Source organism: Mesoplodon mirus (assembly GCF_964341445.2).
Source record: "Mesoplodon mirus genome assembly, chromosome: 20".
NCBI lineage: Eukaryota > Metazoa > Chordata > Mammalia > Artiodactyla > Ziphiidae > Mesoplodon > Mesoplodon mirus.
In genome coordinates this window covers 11974113-11991480 of record NC_138996.1, presented here as the reverse complement: position 1 = coordinate 11991480, position 17368 = coordinate 11974113, and the positions used below count along the sequence as shown (strand labels likewise).

At 52.0% G+C, this 17368-nt stretch overlaps 1 protein-coding gene across 1 annotated transcript in view; it reads left to right on the top strand.

The window, feature by feature from the left end:
* The window catches only part of EIF4EBP1 (eukaryotic translation initiation factor 4E binding protein 1), a 19163-nt gene extending 1795 nt beyond the window's left edge, over nt 1–17368 (top strand). The window contains exons 2-3 of the mRNA XM_082608524.1: nt 14531–14710; nt 16918–17368. Coding sequence (XP_082464650.1) covers nt 14531–14710; nt 16918–16949 — 212 coding nt within the window. The 3' untranslated portion in view covers nt 16950–17368. The remainder of the gene's footprint in view (nt 1–14530; nt 14711–16917) is intronic.

Below are 17368 nucleotides of genomic sequence, written 5' to 3'. Positions count from 1 at the left end.
GGGAACTCCCACTTCTCACTTTGCACTGGGAAATAGGGGTTTGGGGCAGACCTCAGCCAATCTTCCTCCTTTTGAAGGTCTTCAGGTGAGAGAGAGAAGGGGCGTCAGAGTGTAACTTAGTTTCTGAGGCCAACAGGAAGGAAGCTAGCAGTGCCCGGAGCCTAAAGCCAGGTCTTTCTTGTCTGGGGTGTCCAGCCGGGGAGGCACAGCTCACAGTCCATAACCTGGAGGATCCAGGCTTGCCTCTGCCTCAGCCAAGTCGTGGAGTCTTCCTCCAAAGCCCACTTCAGCCCAACCCTTTGCCGCCGCTTTGCCCAGGGCAGAGGAGCTTGACCTAATGAGAAAAGGTCATTCCTGGCCCCCTTCTCCTTCAGTCTGGAGTGCTGTTTCTCAGTCTTCGATGTGCGTACGAATTACCTGGGGACCTCATTTCAATGCAGATTCTGATTCTGTAGGTTGGCGGTAGGGCCTAAGATTCTGCATTTCTAATAGCTTCCAGTGATTGGTGTAAGTACCACACTCCGAGTACCCAGGAATTAGTGGAATGTGACAGCCCTCAGCATTTCAGTCCTCTGCGGTCTGACCAAAAGTGACGCTTCTATCCAGGTAAACTTCTCTTGAGGTTGGGTTTGGCATCCATCTTTAAACCAGGGTCTGGAGAGCCAGGCTTTTGACAGAGCCTTCCTGGGTGGGAAGTGTCAGGAGCTACTGGAGTAAAGTGTCTGCTGGTCACTCTTGCTGGGAACAGCACTGCAGTGTTTGTCCCTGGGGCAGAATGAGAGCAGACGATCTGAGCCATCTCCATTCCTATGACTCACTTTGCTCTCCATGGTCATTAACCCTACACAGGCCGAGCCACTGATCTGAAGTTAGGTATCTGGAGAACTTAAGAGAAATTTACTTCAGGGAGTGTCACAGATGAATATTTGAGTCTGTGGAGTCTTGTGGGGTTTTTTTTAAATTCTATTGCAGTATAGTTGATTTACAGTGTGTTAATTTCTGCTGTACGGCAAAGTGATTCAGTTATACATATATATTCCTTTTCATATTCTTTTCCATTAGGGTTTTTTTTTTTTTCTTTTTTGGCCATGCTCTGTGGCATGAGGGACCTTAGTTCCCTGACCAGGGATCGAACCTGTGCCCCCTGCCTTGGAAGCACAGAGTCCTATTCACTGGACTGCCAGGGACGTCCCTCCATTAGGGTCTATCACAGCATACTGAATATAGTTCCCTGTGCTCTACAGCAGGACCTTGTTGTTTATCCATTCCCTCTATATTAGAATAGTTTGCATCTGCTAATCCCAAACTCCCAGTCCTTCCCTTCCCCACCACCCCTTTCCCTTAGCAACAAGTCTGTTCTCTATATCTGTGAAGTCTTAAACATCTCCAGTAACACCATAAACCAGCAGAACCTTTGAGTGGGTCAGATACCTTCATCCACCCTTCCCCCACCGACCTCTGCGTTCCCAGTTCCTTACTGGATGTTTGACCCCAAAGCTATAGGGGTTGTTGCCTGGGTGGCAGTCATTCCTAAGCCCTGGACCTGCATAAGGTTAATCAGAGGTATGCGGGTACGACTACGGGTGTTACTGGCACCCTATGTGGTTAGACAAACAAAGTCTGTGCCCAGGAAGCTTACCTTGGGGCAGCTCCCAGGTCTGGCTGTGGAACAGACAGTGCCGGGAAGACGGGGAGGTGGACTGGGCACTGAAGCCAGGGTACAGCCAGTGTCCCCAGGCCTTAGTCACATTGTCTCTTTTTTAAAAAAATAAATTTATTTATTTTATTTATTTATTTTTGGCCGCGTTGGGTCTTCGTTGCTGCGCACAGGCTTTCTCTAGTTGCGGCGAGCAAGGGGCTACTCTTCGTTGCGGTGCGCTGGCTTCTCATTGCGTTGGCTTCTCTTGTTGCAGAGCACTGACTCTAGGCACGCGGGCTTCAGTAGTTGTGGCACGCGGGCTCAGTAGTTGTGGCTCGCGGGCTCTAGAGCGCAGGCTCAGTAGTTGTGGCGCACGGGCTTAGTTGCTCCGCGGCATGTGGGATCTTCCTGGATCAGGGATCGAACCTGTGTCCCCTGCATTAGCAGGCGGATTCTTAACCACTGCGCCACCAGCGAAGTCCACATTGTCTCTTTATTACAGGTTAAAAGAACTTGACATTAAGGCAAGGAGGGAACTGTAATGGGCCTCCTTTTACACTGACCTGAGCTTCCTTTTAAAGCGTTTGGAACACTCCACACTATGTGCCTCATTAAAGACTTTGACGAGGACCCTGGTGTAGAGCATCCCAGACTCCCTCCAATGCCCATGGCCTCCCTGTTCTTAAGGCCTTTATGGCATGGGAAGACAGTGTGACCTCGAGGGCTTGCGTTGCAAGTTAGAAAGATGAAGTCACACCTGAAATAGAATTATAAGCATCAGAATTTTATCTATAGACTGAAGCAATTAGACAGACACCCCATGCCACCCCTGAGAACCTGTATGATATTAAGTGAGAATTGCCTGCTCTAAGTAGTTGGCTGGTAGGCCTTACATTCTAATAATGCAGACACAGCTGTTGGATTTGAATTGCCTTCAGAAGCTTACGTATTTTTTTCCTCAAAGGTGGCAGGGCCTCATTATTTGAAAAAGGAGTTTTTTTGTTTTTTCCTGAAAGAGCAAAGAAGTCCTTCATTACCACATTTGGTGAAAGGGCCAACAGGATGGTACCATACTGTTCTCTTGGTATAAAGTAGTGAGGCGTTTGCTTGTCGGGTCGTTATTTGATGTCGTTCCTGGAAGAGGAATTAGGAAAGGACAGCATTACTGAAAAACGATTGCTTCTTAAGGTGAAACGGACAAAAGGTATTCATTTGTGTGCATAGATCCTTGTATGTTCAAACAGACAAAGGAAAAGTCTGTTACTTTCTCATCTTACTGAGATCCATGCCAGTGTTCTTCCTGCTTTATGATTCATAACAGTGAATCACATGTATTTGTTTAGGTGTTTGTTCCCTAGGTTAGATAGGAAGTTCTTTCAGAGACGGCTTATTTCGCAGTGCCACCAGCTACATGTGATGTCTAGAAGGTGAAGGGTTGAAAAGACTCCTGCAATGACAGCATTCTCAGGGTAACCTAGTGTCTCTACCACCAGGCCTGGGTCTGAGCTGGCTTAATAAGAATATTTAGAATTTTGTTTTCTGTCCTTTCAGTTACAGGTATAGTTATTTATCTTGGGAAGTCCCAGAGGCAGAAGCTAACTTTCTCTGAACTTTCCCACTTATCCCAGTATTATTCCCAATCATTATGGAGCAGAAAGTGGAAGGAAGTGACTTTTTATACTGAGCAAGTCAGTATTGGGGCCCAGGTCTTAGACACTAGGATTGCTGCTCTTTATTTACTTGTTTGCAGCCAGTATTGCTGACTAGGTGGAAATAGGTGACATCTGTCCATGGCATTTGGATACTCAAGACATGGGCCTTGTAACCCATTGCTTATGCCCATGAAGGTTCATGGGGAGAGCTCAGATACTAGACCCAGAGATACTTGTCCTGATGAGAATGGCTGTATCAGTTAGCTACTGCTGTATAACAAGCCATCCCCAAACTTAGTAACTTCAACAACAACAACAATCTGTTATTTCTCTTCATTCTTTGGGCCAGTGGGGCATTTTTTGATCATCTTGCCTGAGCTACTCATCTGGCTGCATACAGTTGGCAGCTGGATTGCCCTGGGCTGGAAGGTCCAAGATGGCCTTAGCCACCTGTCTGGGCATTGCTGGGGACAGCTGGAAGGTTGGGCTCTCTTTCTGTCCTCGTGGTCTCACATCATTCAGAATGTGAGCTTATTTACATGGCAGTTTGCAAGGCCTCTTAAGGCCTAGGCTCAGAAGTCACATAATGTCACTGACATGGTATTCTGTCAGTTAAGGCAAGCTGCGGGCTAGCCCAGATTCAACAAAAGGGGAAAATAACTCCTTTGAATGAGGGAAGCCGCATGTGCAAACAGGGATCGGAGGATTTATGCAGACCACGCTTTTAGACGATGTTCCACAAGGGCCAAGCCTCAAAGAACAGTCCTTTAAGGAGACTTAACTGCCCGCCCTGCTGTGTGGCCGGGAGAGCCAGGGCCAGGTGTAGAAGCAGACAAGAATCACAAGCCTGTGTATTGACCGTTGGTTTAAGAACAGAGGACACCTTCCTGAAAATATTGAGTCACAGATCCCATGCCCCATTTTCAGGCCCTTCTGTCCAGCTCCAGAAAGCAAACCATACAGATGGCCACGGTGCCAGGCCACTGGGCCATACATTCACTTGGTGTCATGCCTTCTCTTACTAACTGCCGCCCAGCCTACCTCTTTCCCCTTCAAGCAGCCGGGCTTTGAGTACACCCTTCAGAGGAGCCTGCTTGCCCAGCCCTGCTCAGCACGCGCATTTGAACATCTTTGATTTTCTGGAATACTGGCCAGAGGATGAGGTCAGGTGTCTGAGCCCAGCAGTCCACAGGTGGGTGGGAGGGAGACTACTGGGGGGTGCAGGCGGGTTCATAGTCAGCACACGCCCGGTGAGGCACACGGTGTGGAGGTGAAGAACCGGGTCTCTTGCCTTAAAGAGTGGGTGTGTATAAGTGGGCTTCTCGCTCTCTCTTTTTTTTTTTTAAAGAGCTCTGGGTTGTGGCAGGGAGACTTCACAAAGGAAGCAGACTTGGGTTTTATTTTTTTTTAATTATTTAACTTTTTAAAAATTTATTTTATTTTATTATTATTTTTTGGCTGTGTTGTGTCTTTGGTGCTCCGCGCGGGCTTTCTCTACCTGCGGTGCAGGAGCTACTCTTGGTTGAGGTGAGCGGGCTTCTCACTGTGGTGGCTTCTCCTGTTGCGGAGCACGGGCTCTAGACACGTGGGCTTCATTAGTTGCAGGATGGGGGCTCAGTAGTTGTTGGCGTATGGGCTTAGTTGCTCTGCGGCATGTGGGATCTTCCCAGACCAGGGCTCGAACCCGTGTCCCCTGCATTGGCAGTCGGATTCTTAACCACTGTGCCACCAGGGAAGCCCTGGGCTTCTCTCTTCTGCTCTTCTGAACAAGGGGAAAGTGGGCCTCTATTAATTTGCTTGGGCTCCCGTAACAAAATCCACAGACTGGGTAGTTTAAACAACAGAAGTTTATTTTCTCCTTGGTCTGGAAGCTGGAAGTCCAAGATCAAAGTGCCGGCAGGCTTGGTTTCTCCTGAGGCCCTGTCCTTGGCTTGCAGACAGCAGCCCTCTTGCTGCCTCTGCACCCGGTGGGCGTCCTTCCTCTGTGGAATCTCTCTCTCCTCTTACAAGGACACCAGCGTGTTGTTTTAGGGCCCCTACCCAACGGCCTCATTTTAACATAATGGCCTGTTTAAAAGACCTTCTCTCCAATTAGGGTTACACTGAGGTACTAGGGATTGGGGCTTCTGCATGAGAATTTGGGGGGTGCCATTCACAAAAAACAGGGCCCCTCCCGTTTCCAGCAACAACAGGGGTGGGGCATTTCAGACGGGCACTCCCGTTGGTAGTGAGTTTCGGAGGCAGCCTTACCTGCCTCTGCCAGGTGCCCAGGGAACGGGGAGGAGCTAGGCCGGCCCTAGAAGAATGCGTTCAGCTATTTAGTTCTGAACGTCCCTGTAAAAGCCTGTCCCTTCTGCTTAATTTTCGAGTCAACTGGCCTATTCCCTCATGGGGCCTGAAGGGAGGGCCCTTTGCCACTCGCTGGTGGCACCTTTGTTCCTCCAGGACCTTCCTAAGACCCCTTGACCCCCGAGGACGTGGGCATCTTGGTTCTCTCTGCAGAGCTGGCGGGGCCAGACGTGAGGGGCAGGCTTGGAGGGAGCGCGCTCGTCTGCTTCTCTGCCAAGATTCTCTCCCGGGCCGGTCGGCTCTGCTTGCCAAGCAGACTGCCCAGCAAGAACAGCCGCCCAGGCAAGGGCGGGGAGGCAGAGCCCTGCGGGCCTGCGCGGCTGCGGCTGGGCCTCCCGGTCGCCGTCGGAGCACCTCCGGTGAGCCGGCTGTACGCTCATCCGAGTGCGTGGCTCCCGGGCGGCTGGCCCGCGTCCGAGCACAGGCGTCCGGCCCTCCGCCTGACCGTGTTGTGAAATGCTTTCCCGCCCCTGGAAGGGGAACAGCAGTTCTAGGAATTCCGCGCTTGTACTCTTGTCGGGCCTCACGTCCTGGGGAGGAGCGCTCCTGCCTGGGACCAGCGTCTCAACTTACAGGAGCCGCATCCAGACGCCGCTTGGCCCTGAGGGGAGGGCGGGACCGCGGGGGGGGGAGGCGGGGGATGAAGAAGGAATCTAGGAGGCCTCCCTCCCTCCCAGGGAACGTCCTGTTCTGGCCAAACAAGCGGGAAAGGAGGCAGAAGTCTGGAGACCCCTGCGGCTTCCCCAGTGGCCGATGCGGTGGCCCCGCTGCCCTGTTCATTATAAACAGAGGCTGGTGTTTAGGGTCGGAGGCGACACGGGCTGGGTCGGCCTCAGGATGGCTGCGAGGGGCCGGCCTTTCTGAGCCTCAGTTTCCTGTCTGCGAGTCGAGGACAATGTGTCTCCCTCCTGCGGGTCGAGGGGGCCACGGAGACCTAGCAGGTCAGGCTCTGAGCGCCGCCTCTCTGCCCACAGGCAGACAGGGCTCACGTGGTGATGTGATCTTCAGGCCACTCCTGGGAGGCGCGGGTCTCGTTGGCACTGAGCTGTGGAGTGAAGCTGCGACTGGGAGGTGAGGGCTGGTGTGTGGCGCACTCGGGTTTGAGCCCAGAACTGCTGCGTCCCCGGCCCCGGGCTAGTTACACTTGAAATGCACCTGCCCACAAGGAGATCCTAAAAATAAATGGTTGGTGTCAGAGCTGGAACAGACCTGGGGGTTGGTGCTTTAAAAATAGCTTGAATGAGCCCAGAACAAGCCCTTGTGTACCGGTGCGGAAACCAGACCCTAGGGAAGGTCTGCCTTGCTTTATATGTTCAAACGAGCTGTCTTCACCCCAAAACCTGCCCGGAGAAAAAATGCCATTCTTGCATTTGGTGCACATCTGGAGTTTAAAGTCCCAGATGACACCAGTTATCAAACATGCCATGGTTCTTTTTAATTTTTTGGCCACACTGTACAGCACGTGGCATCTTAGTTCCCCCACCGGGGATCCAACCCACGTCCCCGGCAGTGGAAGTGCAGAGTCTTAACCACTGGACCACCAGGGAAGTCCCCTTGTGGTGGTTTTTTTTGTTTTTGTTTTTGTTTTTAAATTAAATTATTTATTTATTTATTTGGTTGTGCCGGGTCTTGGTTGTGCCGGGTCTTAGTTATGGCAGGCAGGCTCCTTGGTTGCGGCCCGTGGGCTCCTTAATTGTGGCAGGTGGGCTCCTTAGTCGCAGCTTGCGAACTCTTAGTTGTGGCATGCATGTGGGATCTAGTTCCCTGACCAGGGATCGAACCCCAGCCACCTGTGTTGGGAGCGCGGAGTCTTACCCACTGCGCCCCCAGGGAAGTCGCCTTGTGGTGGTTCTTGAAGCATGTTTCTGTGGATCAAAAATGGATGGAGGATGCCCTTACCCTCCCCCATCTCCACCCCTGCCCTTTCCCCACAAGTCTCTTCTCAGGGTTGCTTGCCTTCCCTCTGATTTGTCCCAGTTTTTTGTTTGTTTCTTTGTTTTGGCCCCCATACAATTGATCCCTGGTGTGGATGGGACTGAATAAAGGGTAAAGTATGTCACCTGAAGCCACACTGGCCGTGGTAATAGCTAGGGTTTGTTTGTTTAGGGCTTACTTTGTGTCAGCCACTGTGCTGCCCCACACAGTGACCCTGTGAAGTTGCACTGTCGTCATCACCCTCATCCCCATTCTACAGAGGAAGAAATCGAGGCACAGAGACATGGAGCAGTAACGCCCAGAGTGGATAGAGCCAGCCAGTGGGAGAGCTGGGTCTCTGACCACTAGGCTGTAGGAAGGGCAGCACTGTACTCTCTCCCACCAGCCCCCACTCCAGTGTTGTTCCCACCCTTTCTCTCCATAGCTGGGTACTCTGGCAGCCTGCTGGACTTACGGCGATGCATTTGAATGGGCTTCCAGTTAGAAGGCAGCCTCAGTTATTCTCTATATGTAGTTCGAGACCCAACCTTGAACTTTCCCCCAGCACCCAACAGGATCCCAGCTACACAAATTGTTGGAAGCGTGATGGGGGTGGGGGTGGTCCATCTCTCTTCTTCCATCTGAGTCACCCATGGACCACCCCCCAGTTTGGGACAGTGCAGAATTGGGGTGATTTGGATGCTTCTCTGGCTCAGGGGTTTACGGTCAGGGGCTTGGATTCTCTGTCGCCAGTGGTACACACGGGGTAGATCTCTCCCTGTCCCTCTGTGATCCCCACCTCTGCCTCCATTTTTAGACTCCACACACTTGACAGTAATCGTTTGTTTCCAGGTCTTTCTCCTCCGACTAAGTGTGTATCTGAGATCAGGGAGCTGTTCCTATATCTAACGGTCCCTTACATCCCTCACACCTGGCCAACTGTGGTCCGAAGGGGTTCAGTGAGGGACTTCCCTGGCAGTCCAGTGGTTAGGACTCAGCGCTTCCACTGCAGGGGGCACAGGTTTGATCCCTGGTCGGGGAACTAAGATCCCCGCAAGCCCCATGGTGCGGCCAAAAAACAAACAAACAAAGGGGTTCAGTGAGTGAATACACGACCGACCCAGCACACCTATTCTCAAGGCATGGGATTGAGCAAAGACTGGCAATTTTGTGGGTGAGTGTTAACACTTCTCCTGATCCTTGAATACAGTTCTGGAGTTAAAGTCTAGCGTGGACGGGGCTGGTACACATGGCCTGGAGGTGCTGGAGGGGTGAGCTTACCACTCCTTCCCCAGCCCAGCAGAGAGCCCCCTGGGCTTTCATGGGGTGGGGAGGCTATCTTGTTCCAGCCACGGCAGTTTTTTGTGTTTTTTTTTTTTGCGGTACGCGGGCCTCTCACTATTGTGGCCTCTCCCGTTGCGGAGCACAGGCTCCGGACGCGTAGGCTCAGCAGCCATGGCTCACGGGCCCAGCTGCTCCGCGGCATGTGGGATCCTCCCGGACTGGGGCACGAACCCATGTCCCCTGCATCAGCAAGCGGACTCTCAACCACTGCACCACCAGGGAAACCCCCTCAAAAGCTTTTGTTTATAGAAACCTAGTGGAGGTGGGTCATTTTCCCTTACACGGAGAGGAAGTAGGCCCTCAGCTGAAGAGTGTTACGTGGGGACCGGCTGGTGTGACACCCACATGCGCCAGAGGATCACACTTGACCAGCACCTCGCTCAGCCTCGCAGGGACCGTGGCATCCCCTGCTGGTTCCCACTTCCTGTCCCCGTATGCAGGCCACGTCCCCAGTTCCAGGAGATAGCAGCAGCCTTGTCAGCTAAGCGTTCCTATTTTTGACAGTCTGGGACTGTGTGTGTTTTGTAAAGTTTGCGTCCTCTGTGGGAGGCTTAGGGAATTTCCAGAAGATCACTGTTCACTGAAGCTGTGTGATGGTGGATCCCATGAAGGGTTGGAAGAAGAAAGGGTTAAAAAGCCAGAGCAGCTTCATCTCCAGCTCCTATCCTTCACCAGCCCCAAATTAGTCAGTGGTGGCTTTGTGGTCTCCTCCCCTCCTCCCCTGACAGGCTCCATGCCTTGTCAGCTGACTTTCTGAACGCCCTGTTTACCATCCTACAGCTTCCCTCCCTGGCTGAATTATTCTGATGGTGGCTGTCTTGGGTGCCACCTCTGCTGGCATTTAGATTATGGATTTTATTAACTGAAATGAGGATTTTTATTTTTAAGTAAGTGCACTAGCCATAGGATAAAGGGCACATTGTTTATTTCTTTTTCTCTTTTAAGTGTAATTCCTGACTTTTCAAATGCTGGGGGCTACTTCTGAGTATGTACCCTGAAGAATTGAAAGGAGGGTCTCAAGATATTTGCACACCCATGTTCCTAGTAGCATTATTCACAATAACCAAAAGGTAGATGCCACCTGAATGTCTGTGGATAAACAAAATTGGTATAGCCATACAGTTGAATGTTATTCAGCCTTAAATGGAAGGAAATTCCCACATGGGGTCCAACCATGTAGATGAACCTTGAGGACCTTATGCTAAGTGAAACGAGCCAGTTGCAAAAAGACAAATACTGGGGCTTCCCTGGTGGCGCAGTGGTTGAGAGTCCGCCTGCCGATGCAGGGGACACGGGTTCGTGCCCCTGTCTGGGAGGATCCCACATGCCGTGGAGCAGCTGGGCCCGTGAGCCATGGCCGTTGAGCCTGCGTGTCTGGAGCCTGTGCTCCGCAACGGGAGAGGCCACAACAGTGAGAGGCCCACATACCGCAAAAAAAAAAAAAAAAAAAAGACAAATACTGTATGATTCCACTTACATGAGGCACCTAGAGCAGTCCAGCTCAGAGAGACAGAAAGTGGAGTGGTGGTTGCCAGGGGCTGGGGGAGGGGAGTTGTTTCCTGGATAGAGTTTCAGTTTGGCAGGATGAAAACAGTCCCGGAGATGGGTTGTACAACCATGCGGATGTACTTACCCTACTCAACTGTACATTTTAAAATTAGTTCAGATGGTAAGTTTTATGTTATTTCTATCTTACCACACTTGTTTAAAAAATTGCTGAGGGTTAGTGACCTTTAAAGAACCTCCCCCCACCAAAAAAAGAACCTTCCCAGAAGCTGCTGACCTCCAAGTTCTTTTTTTTTTTTTTTTTAATTGATTTATTTTATCTATTTATTTTTGGCTGCGTGGGGCCTTGGTTGCTGCGCGCGGGCTTTCTCTAGTTGCGGCAAGCGGGGGCTACTCTTCGTTGTGATGCACAGGCTTCTCATTGTCGTCGCTTCTCTTGTTGCGGAGCATGGGCCCTAAGCCTGCAGGGTTCAGTAGTTGTGGCACATAGGCTCAGTAGTTGTGGCTCGCGGGCTCTAGAGCTCAGGCTCAGTAGTTGTGGCATACGGGCTTAGCTGTTCCATGGCATGTGGGACCTTCCCGGACCAGGGCTCAAACCCATGTCCCCTGCATTGGCAGGCGGATTCTTAACCACTGTGCCACCAGGGGAGCCCTCCAAGTTCTTTTTTGAGACGATTGAATCTCCAGCTCTTAGGTTCAACTCCAGTGGGGTCAGTTCCCTACTCTGTGGCGAACAAACCAACAAAAAAAGCCAAGGTGGTATTAAGGAGTTTGGGATTAGCAGATATAAACTCTTATATATAAAATAGATTTAAAAGATCCTACTGTATAGCACAAGGAACTGTATTCAATATCCTGTGATAAACCATAATGCAAAAGAATATGAAAAGTATATATATGTATGTATGTATATGTGTGTGTGTGTATATATATATGTAACTGAATCACTTTGCTGTACACCAGAAACTAACACACTATTGTAAATCAACTATACTTCAATAAAAGTAAAGAAAGAAATGATGGACTTCCCTGGTGGTCCAGTGGTTAAGATTCCACCCTTCCACTGCAGGGAGCGCGGCTTCGATCCCTGGTCAGGGAAGTTCCACATGCCGTACAGTAAAGTGCCAGGCTGTGAGAACTAAGAAACAGAAAAAAATGGTCCCATCTCTGAAGCCAGGACGTCCTTCCTCAAGGAGAGGGCTCCGTTGTTCTCCATTTGTAGCCCACTGGACTCATAGGCACACAGCCCTTCACGGTACAGGTGAGGCCCGAACGGCGGGGGGCCGGGGACAGGCACAGAGGGTGAGGTGCACAGGGCCACCCGGCTGGTTGATAGCAGAGCCTAACGTACAGCCCCGTTCTGTGTGCTTTGCTGTCCACGCCTCCCGCTGGGAAACGCGAGCTCTGAACTTTTGTCCTGCTGGTGACAAGGAGCAGGGCTGTCAGCCTCAGCAGAACTGCCTCTCAGAAGAGGAGAGCAGGACTGGGCGGCCACCTAGACGGCCCGAGTCTGACTGGGCCAACTCAGCAAGGAGGCAAAGTTCACCTCGGGTATCTCTCACCATCCTCTGCTCTCCAGCAGCCCGGGTCATCCTCAGCACTGGAGCCCAGTCTTATTAACTCACATCAGAGCTCAGATGCACACCGGTCCCTCTCCTGGCTCCAAAGGCTTAACAGAGAGGCAGTGCTCAACATCGAGAAATGAATCTCAGCTGTTAGAATGTCACTCAGCAGAGCCATTAAGTGAGGGACGTATTTCAGGGCTATTGATAAGGAAGGGCATTCCTGAGGTCCTTGCATCCTGGTTTCTAAACTGGGGCCATTCACCGTCCATCTGCAGTCTTTATTTATTTATATTTTCATTGGAATATAGTTGATTTACAATGTTGTGTTAGTTTCAAGTGTACAGCCCAGTGATTCAGTTATACGATACATACATATATAAATCTATTCTTTTTCAGATTCTCTTCCATTACAGGTTATTACAAGATATTGAATATAGTTCCCTGTGCTGTACAGTAGGCCCTTGTCGGTTATCTATTTTATATATAATAGTATGTATATGGTAATCCCAAGCTCCTAACTTATCCCCCTCCCTCATCTGCAGTCTTTTTATTTATTTATTTATTTATTTATTTAGGCTGTGTTGGGTCTTTGTTGTTGCATGCGGGCTTTTCTCTAGTTGTAGTGAGCGGGGGCTACTCTTCATTGCAGTGCGCGGGCTTCTCATCTCGGTGGCTTCTCTTGTTGCGGAGCACGGGCTCTTAGTGCATGGGCTTCAGTAGTTGTGGCACATGGGCCCAGTAGTTGTGGCTCGTGGGCTCTAGAGTGCCGGCTCAGTAGTTGAGGCTCACAGGCTTAGCTGCTCCACGGCATGTGGGATCTCTCCGGACCAGGGCTCAAACCCATGTCCCCTGCATTGGCAGGCGGATTCTTAACCACTCCACCACCAGGGAAGTCCCTCATCTGCAGTCTTTATCATACTTTGCATTCTACTTGTACATATATTTAATATTTCTCTTTATATCACCTTCTCTTTTTTTTTTTTTTTGCGGTACATGGGCCTCTCACTGCTGTGGCCTCTCCCGTTGCGGAGCACAGGCTCTGGACGCACAGGCTCAGCAGCCATGGCTCACGGGCCCAGCCGCTCCGCGGCATGTGGGATCTTCCCGGACCGGGGCACGAACCCGCGTCCCCTGCATCGGCAGGTGGACTCCCAACCACTGCGCCACTTCTCTTTTAAGTTTAGTTTTTATTATTACATATATCATGTAATATATAACATGTACTATTACCATATTCAATTATATCCTATTGTATTTTTTAAAAGGAAGCTTGATATCACAACTGTATATGGAAAAACCAGACTCACTTGCCGTAAATAGAAGGTAGCTATAAAAAGAAACATAATGACAAGAAGGTAGTTTTAAATTCTGGCTAGATTCCTCTGCCTGGTGATGGCTAGGAGCCTGGGGCCTGCTCCTTGTTGAGAAGGGAGCCGTCAGCAAATGTTCGGGAGGTGTTATGTTACTAGGACCACGCTGGTGCTTCCGAGATAATCAGGATTAAACAGGGGCCCAACGGGAGTAACCTTCTCAAGAGGTCTTCACTCTTGTTTGAGGAATCAGCTGGCCTCCCACCAGGCTCCTGGGTCCTCTGCTTGAGAAAACACTCCCTTTTTTTTTCTTTTTGCGGTACGCGGGCCTCTCACTGTTGCGGCCTCTTCCGTTGTGGAGCACAGGCTCCGGACGCGCAGGCTCAGTGGCCATGGCCCATGGGACCAGCCGCTCCGCGGCATATGGGATCTTCCCGGACCGGGGTACGAACCCGTGTCCCCTGCATCGGCAGGCGGACTCTCAACCACTGCGCCACCAGGGAAGCCCCCAACACTCCCTTTTTAAGGAGTCTCCCAGGCAGCTGCCCTCATAGGAGGGGTCCTGGGTGCTTTAAGGATACTGAATCATAAGACATGGTTCCTCACCCTAGGGTGACACTTGAGAAAGGAGAGCCACCCTCTCTCCTGTGTAGAAGCCCTGAAGCGCAGGGACTCATCGGAGCGGATAGGTAAAGGATGCTGGGGGTGGGGGTGTCTCAGGGGAGATGGGCTGAGTAAAGAGCGCGTGGGGCGGGAGGGCTTGAGTCCAGACAGGAAGCGTTCTCATTTTTTACTGGTTGGGGGCAGCACTTGATTTTTCTCTTTGCCCCTCTGTAAAATGGAGGTAAAGTTTCTGGATATCCCACGAGGGTGCTGTAAGGACAGAATTGAAAAATGCATAAAAAACGCACACTCTCCGCTGTCGGATGTGAGTGTCGTGAGTGGCGACACCGAGCACAGGGTCGGGGAGTGAGTTGGTGGGCTTTGAGCAGCAAGCACAGGGGAGGAAGGATGCGGTCAGGTGGCCACAGGATCGCCCGCGGGACGGGGAGCCGGGGCAGTTTGGTAGCAGCAGGGTCCTGGGCTGCAGCAGGCGTGAGTAAGCCTCCGTCCTCCGTCTGGACTTTTGCAGGAAAACCTGCCACCTGCGCTGCAGCCACACCTCAAAGACATGGGGGAAAACAGCAGGCTGGGGGGGGGAGCGGGGGGGTGGTCCGCCATGGCTTTATCAATATCCTCGCCCCCTGCCAGGTACCAGGATCATCTACGACCGGAAGTTCCTAATGGAGTGTCGGAACTCACCTGTGACCAAAACGCCCCCGCGGGACCTGCCCACCATTCCCGGGGTCACTAGCCCTGTGGGTGATGAGCCCCCTACAGAAGCCAGCCAGGACCACCTGAGCAGCAGCCCACAGGACAAGCCGGCGGGCGGCGGTGAGTGGCCGGGCTCGGCCAGGCTCTCCCTGGGGAAGGGAACGCGTGTGTGGTCCCATCCGCTCAGGGGGAGTTCCAGGGAGGGGAATGATGCTCCTGCGTGAAACTGCCCAGAGTCCAGAGGGTGTGGGTAGGGACTGAAGTGTAGAACTTTCATCGGAACCAGCTTTCCCAGGGAAAGGGGCCCAGGAACCGGAGGAAAGGCGATTTGGCCTCAGATAATAATTAGTGGGAAGCTTGCCAGGGGATCACGCAGCCACTTTGATAAGCACCTTAATAACCTTTGTGTAATTGCCCCTGAAGCGTTTCCGTGTGTCTGTGATACTCGGAACCCACCCACGATATTTGTGGGCAGGAGGTGACTTATCAAAGCCACCGCATCCTCGCCCTCTAGGAAATTACATGTCTGTGGGATCACAAAGGCATCCAGGATGCCTTCTGTTAGGGTGTCCATAGCGGATTCTGGAGACGGTAGAAACAGTACCACCAGTTGTTTCTGCAGGTACCACATGGGGTAGCTGGGACCTTCCTGGTGTCCGTTCCCCACACCCCCTGCCAAGCGATCGGAGCAGCCACCCCGGCAGAGGTGTGTGAATGCCCTCTTTGTGGCATCGGAACTGACTGGCCGGAGCATCTGAGCGCTTCCGCTACGTGGAGGACGCAGCATAAGCACTCGCAGACAGGCTGAGTCAGCCTGGAGGCAGCTGACCCTTCACCCAGAGGCGTTACACCAAGCCCAGACAGGAAGCAGCTGGGACCTCAGGCTGGGCTGGCTCTGCCGACAGCAGCAGAGAACACATCGCCTGCAGGATGTGGTTCATTATTAACTCGGGAACCCCACCTCCCAAGACGGCCCCAGTTGCCTTGCCTGCGGACGTGGAGAGCCTTGGAGGGAAGGGAGGTGGACTCGGGGCACAGAGAGCGCAGTAGGAAGGACGGCCCCAGGCAGCGCAGTTCCGTGCCCTTTGTTACAGGATGGAGAGGAGGAGGGATAGAGTCACGTGGTCGGTCCCCCCCTCCCCCGCTTAAACCAAAGACTGGTAGTTGAGGATGGAGGTTGTCAACACTTGAAATGGTTGTGTCACCACTACCTGAAGGCTGTCCATCGCCCGCACTTGCACACCCTCTTCCCTCCCAGTTTCTAGAACTGCTCTGGCCCATAACAAATGCGGGTTAGCCCAGCAGTGCCCCAGGCCAACAGCTCTGACCCCACAATAACAGCCTGGTGGTCTGCATGGTTGTTGGGATGGGGTGTAGTGGAGGAGGGGGACATGATTTTCCATTTTGCTTAACTGGCTATGAGAAGCCAAGGCTCCTGCCCTTGGACCCACATATTTGTGGGTAGACGAGCGTAGTTGTTCCCCTCTGGGGGTCACAGCAGGCATCCTGCCCTGTGGAACCTTGGAGCAGCATTGGCCAGGAGATTGTGAAGGAGGCAGTTCCATTAAAATGGAAAACAAGGGAATTCCCTGGCGATCCAGTGGTTAAGACTCCACGCTCCCAATGCAGGGGGCCCAGGTTCAATCCCTGGTCAGGGAACTAGATCCCGCAAGCCACAACTCAAAAATCCCTCACACGGCAACGAAGATCCCGAGGGCCGCAACTAAGACCATGCACAGCCAAATTAATTAATTAATTAATTAGTTTTTTTAAAAAAAGAAAAAAACAAGCTGCCGCAGCATGAATTACTTGAAAATTTTACTGGTAAGAGTTGGACAAGGGCAGTGAGTGGCTGAATTACCCAAATAACTTCTGTATCACAGGGTCAGGCTATTCTGTGGGGAATCGGATGTATGCCTAGTAGGTTAGGGTACCACTTTCTAAACCAGAAGTTGGGACATGTGCTCAGAAAGGACTTATGTTTAAGCAATATTTGGGAAGTTGTATTTATTTCAAATCACAAGGAGCCACTCACTCTTATTAAAGATAATACAAATTATACAAAATTCAGGGCTGTCACCTCTCCTGTGGGGAGACGTGATCTCTGTGCTTCATTTGGGACTGGGGGAGGGAGCACAGCTGGACGGGTGTTTCCAGGTATTCCTGGTCCTGCCCTCCCTCCATTCTCCTTGGAAGCACAAACCTGGCCCTGCTCTCCTTGTGGGAACAGCAGAATGGGAAACCACGCCTCTTCTTGGCCTCTAGAATGTCCGCGCTACCACATGCCCATGGCTCACCTGGCCCTCTGTCTCTTGTCTCCCCAGGTGAAGAGTCACAATTTGAGATGGACATTTAAAGGGCCAGCCGTGGGAGTGAGCAATGCCGCTGGGCCCCAGAGGCCCGTCTCGGGAGAAGAGTCACACCAGCCAGGCCTTATGAAAGTTACCATCCGGGGCAGGCTTCGGGTGTGGAGCCTTCCAGCCCCGCCCGCTGCTCCCTCACTCAGGGCACCTGCTCCCCAACCCCTTCGTGGACACCAGCAGATACCTCCGTGTGCCTCCAGCCCTGCAGGAGCTGTCACCCCGAGGGCAGTGACCTCAGGCACACCCTGCAGCCCAGGGCCAGCTAGTGGACACGGAGGAGTCCTCCGGCTCTCCCAGCCCCCTCCTCCGGGGGGCGCACCCACCCATTCCTTAGGTTGGTGTGTGGGAAAGCTCCCCTCCCCCTCCCTTCCCAAGAAAGGAAATAAAAGCCACCTTCGCCCTAGGGCCAAGA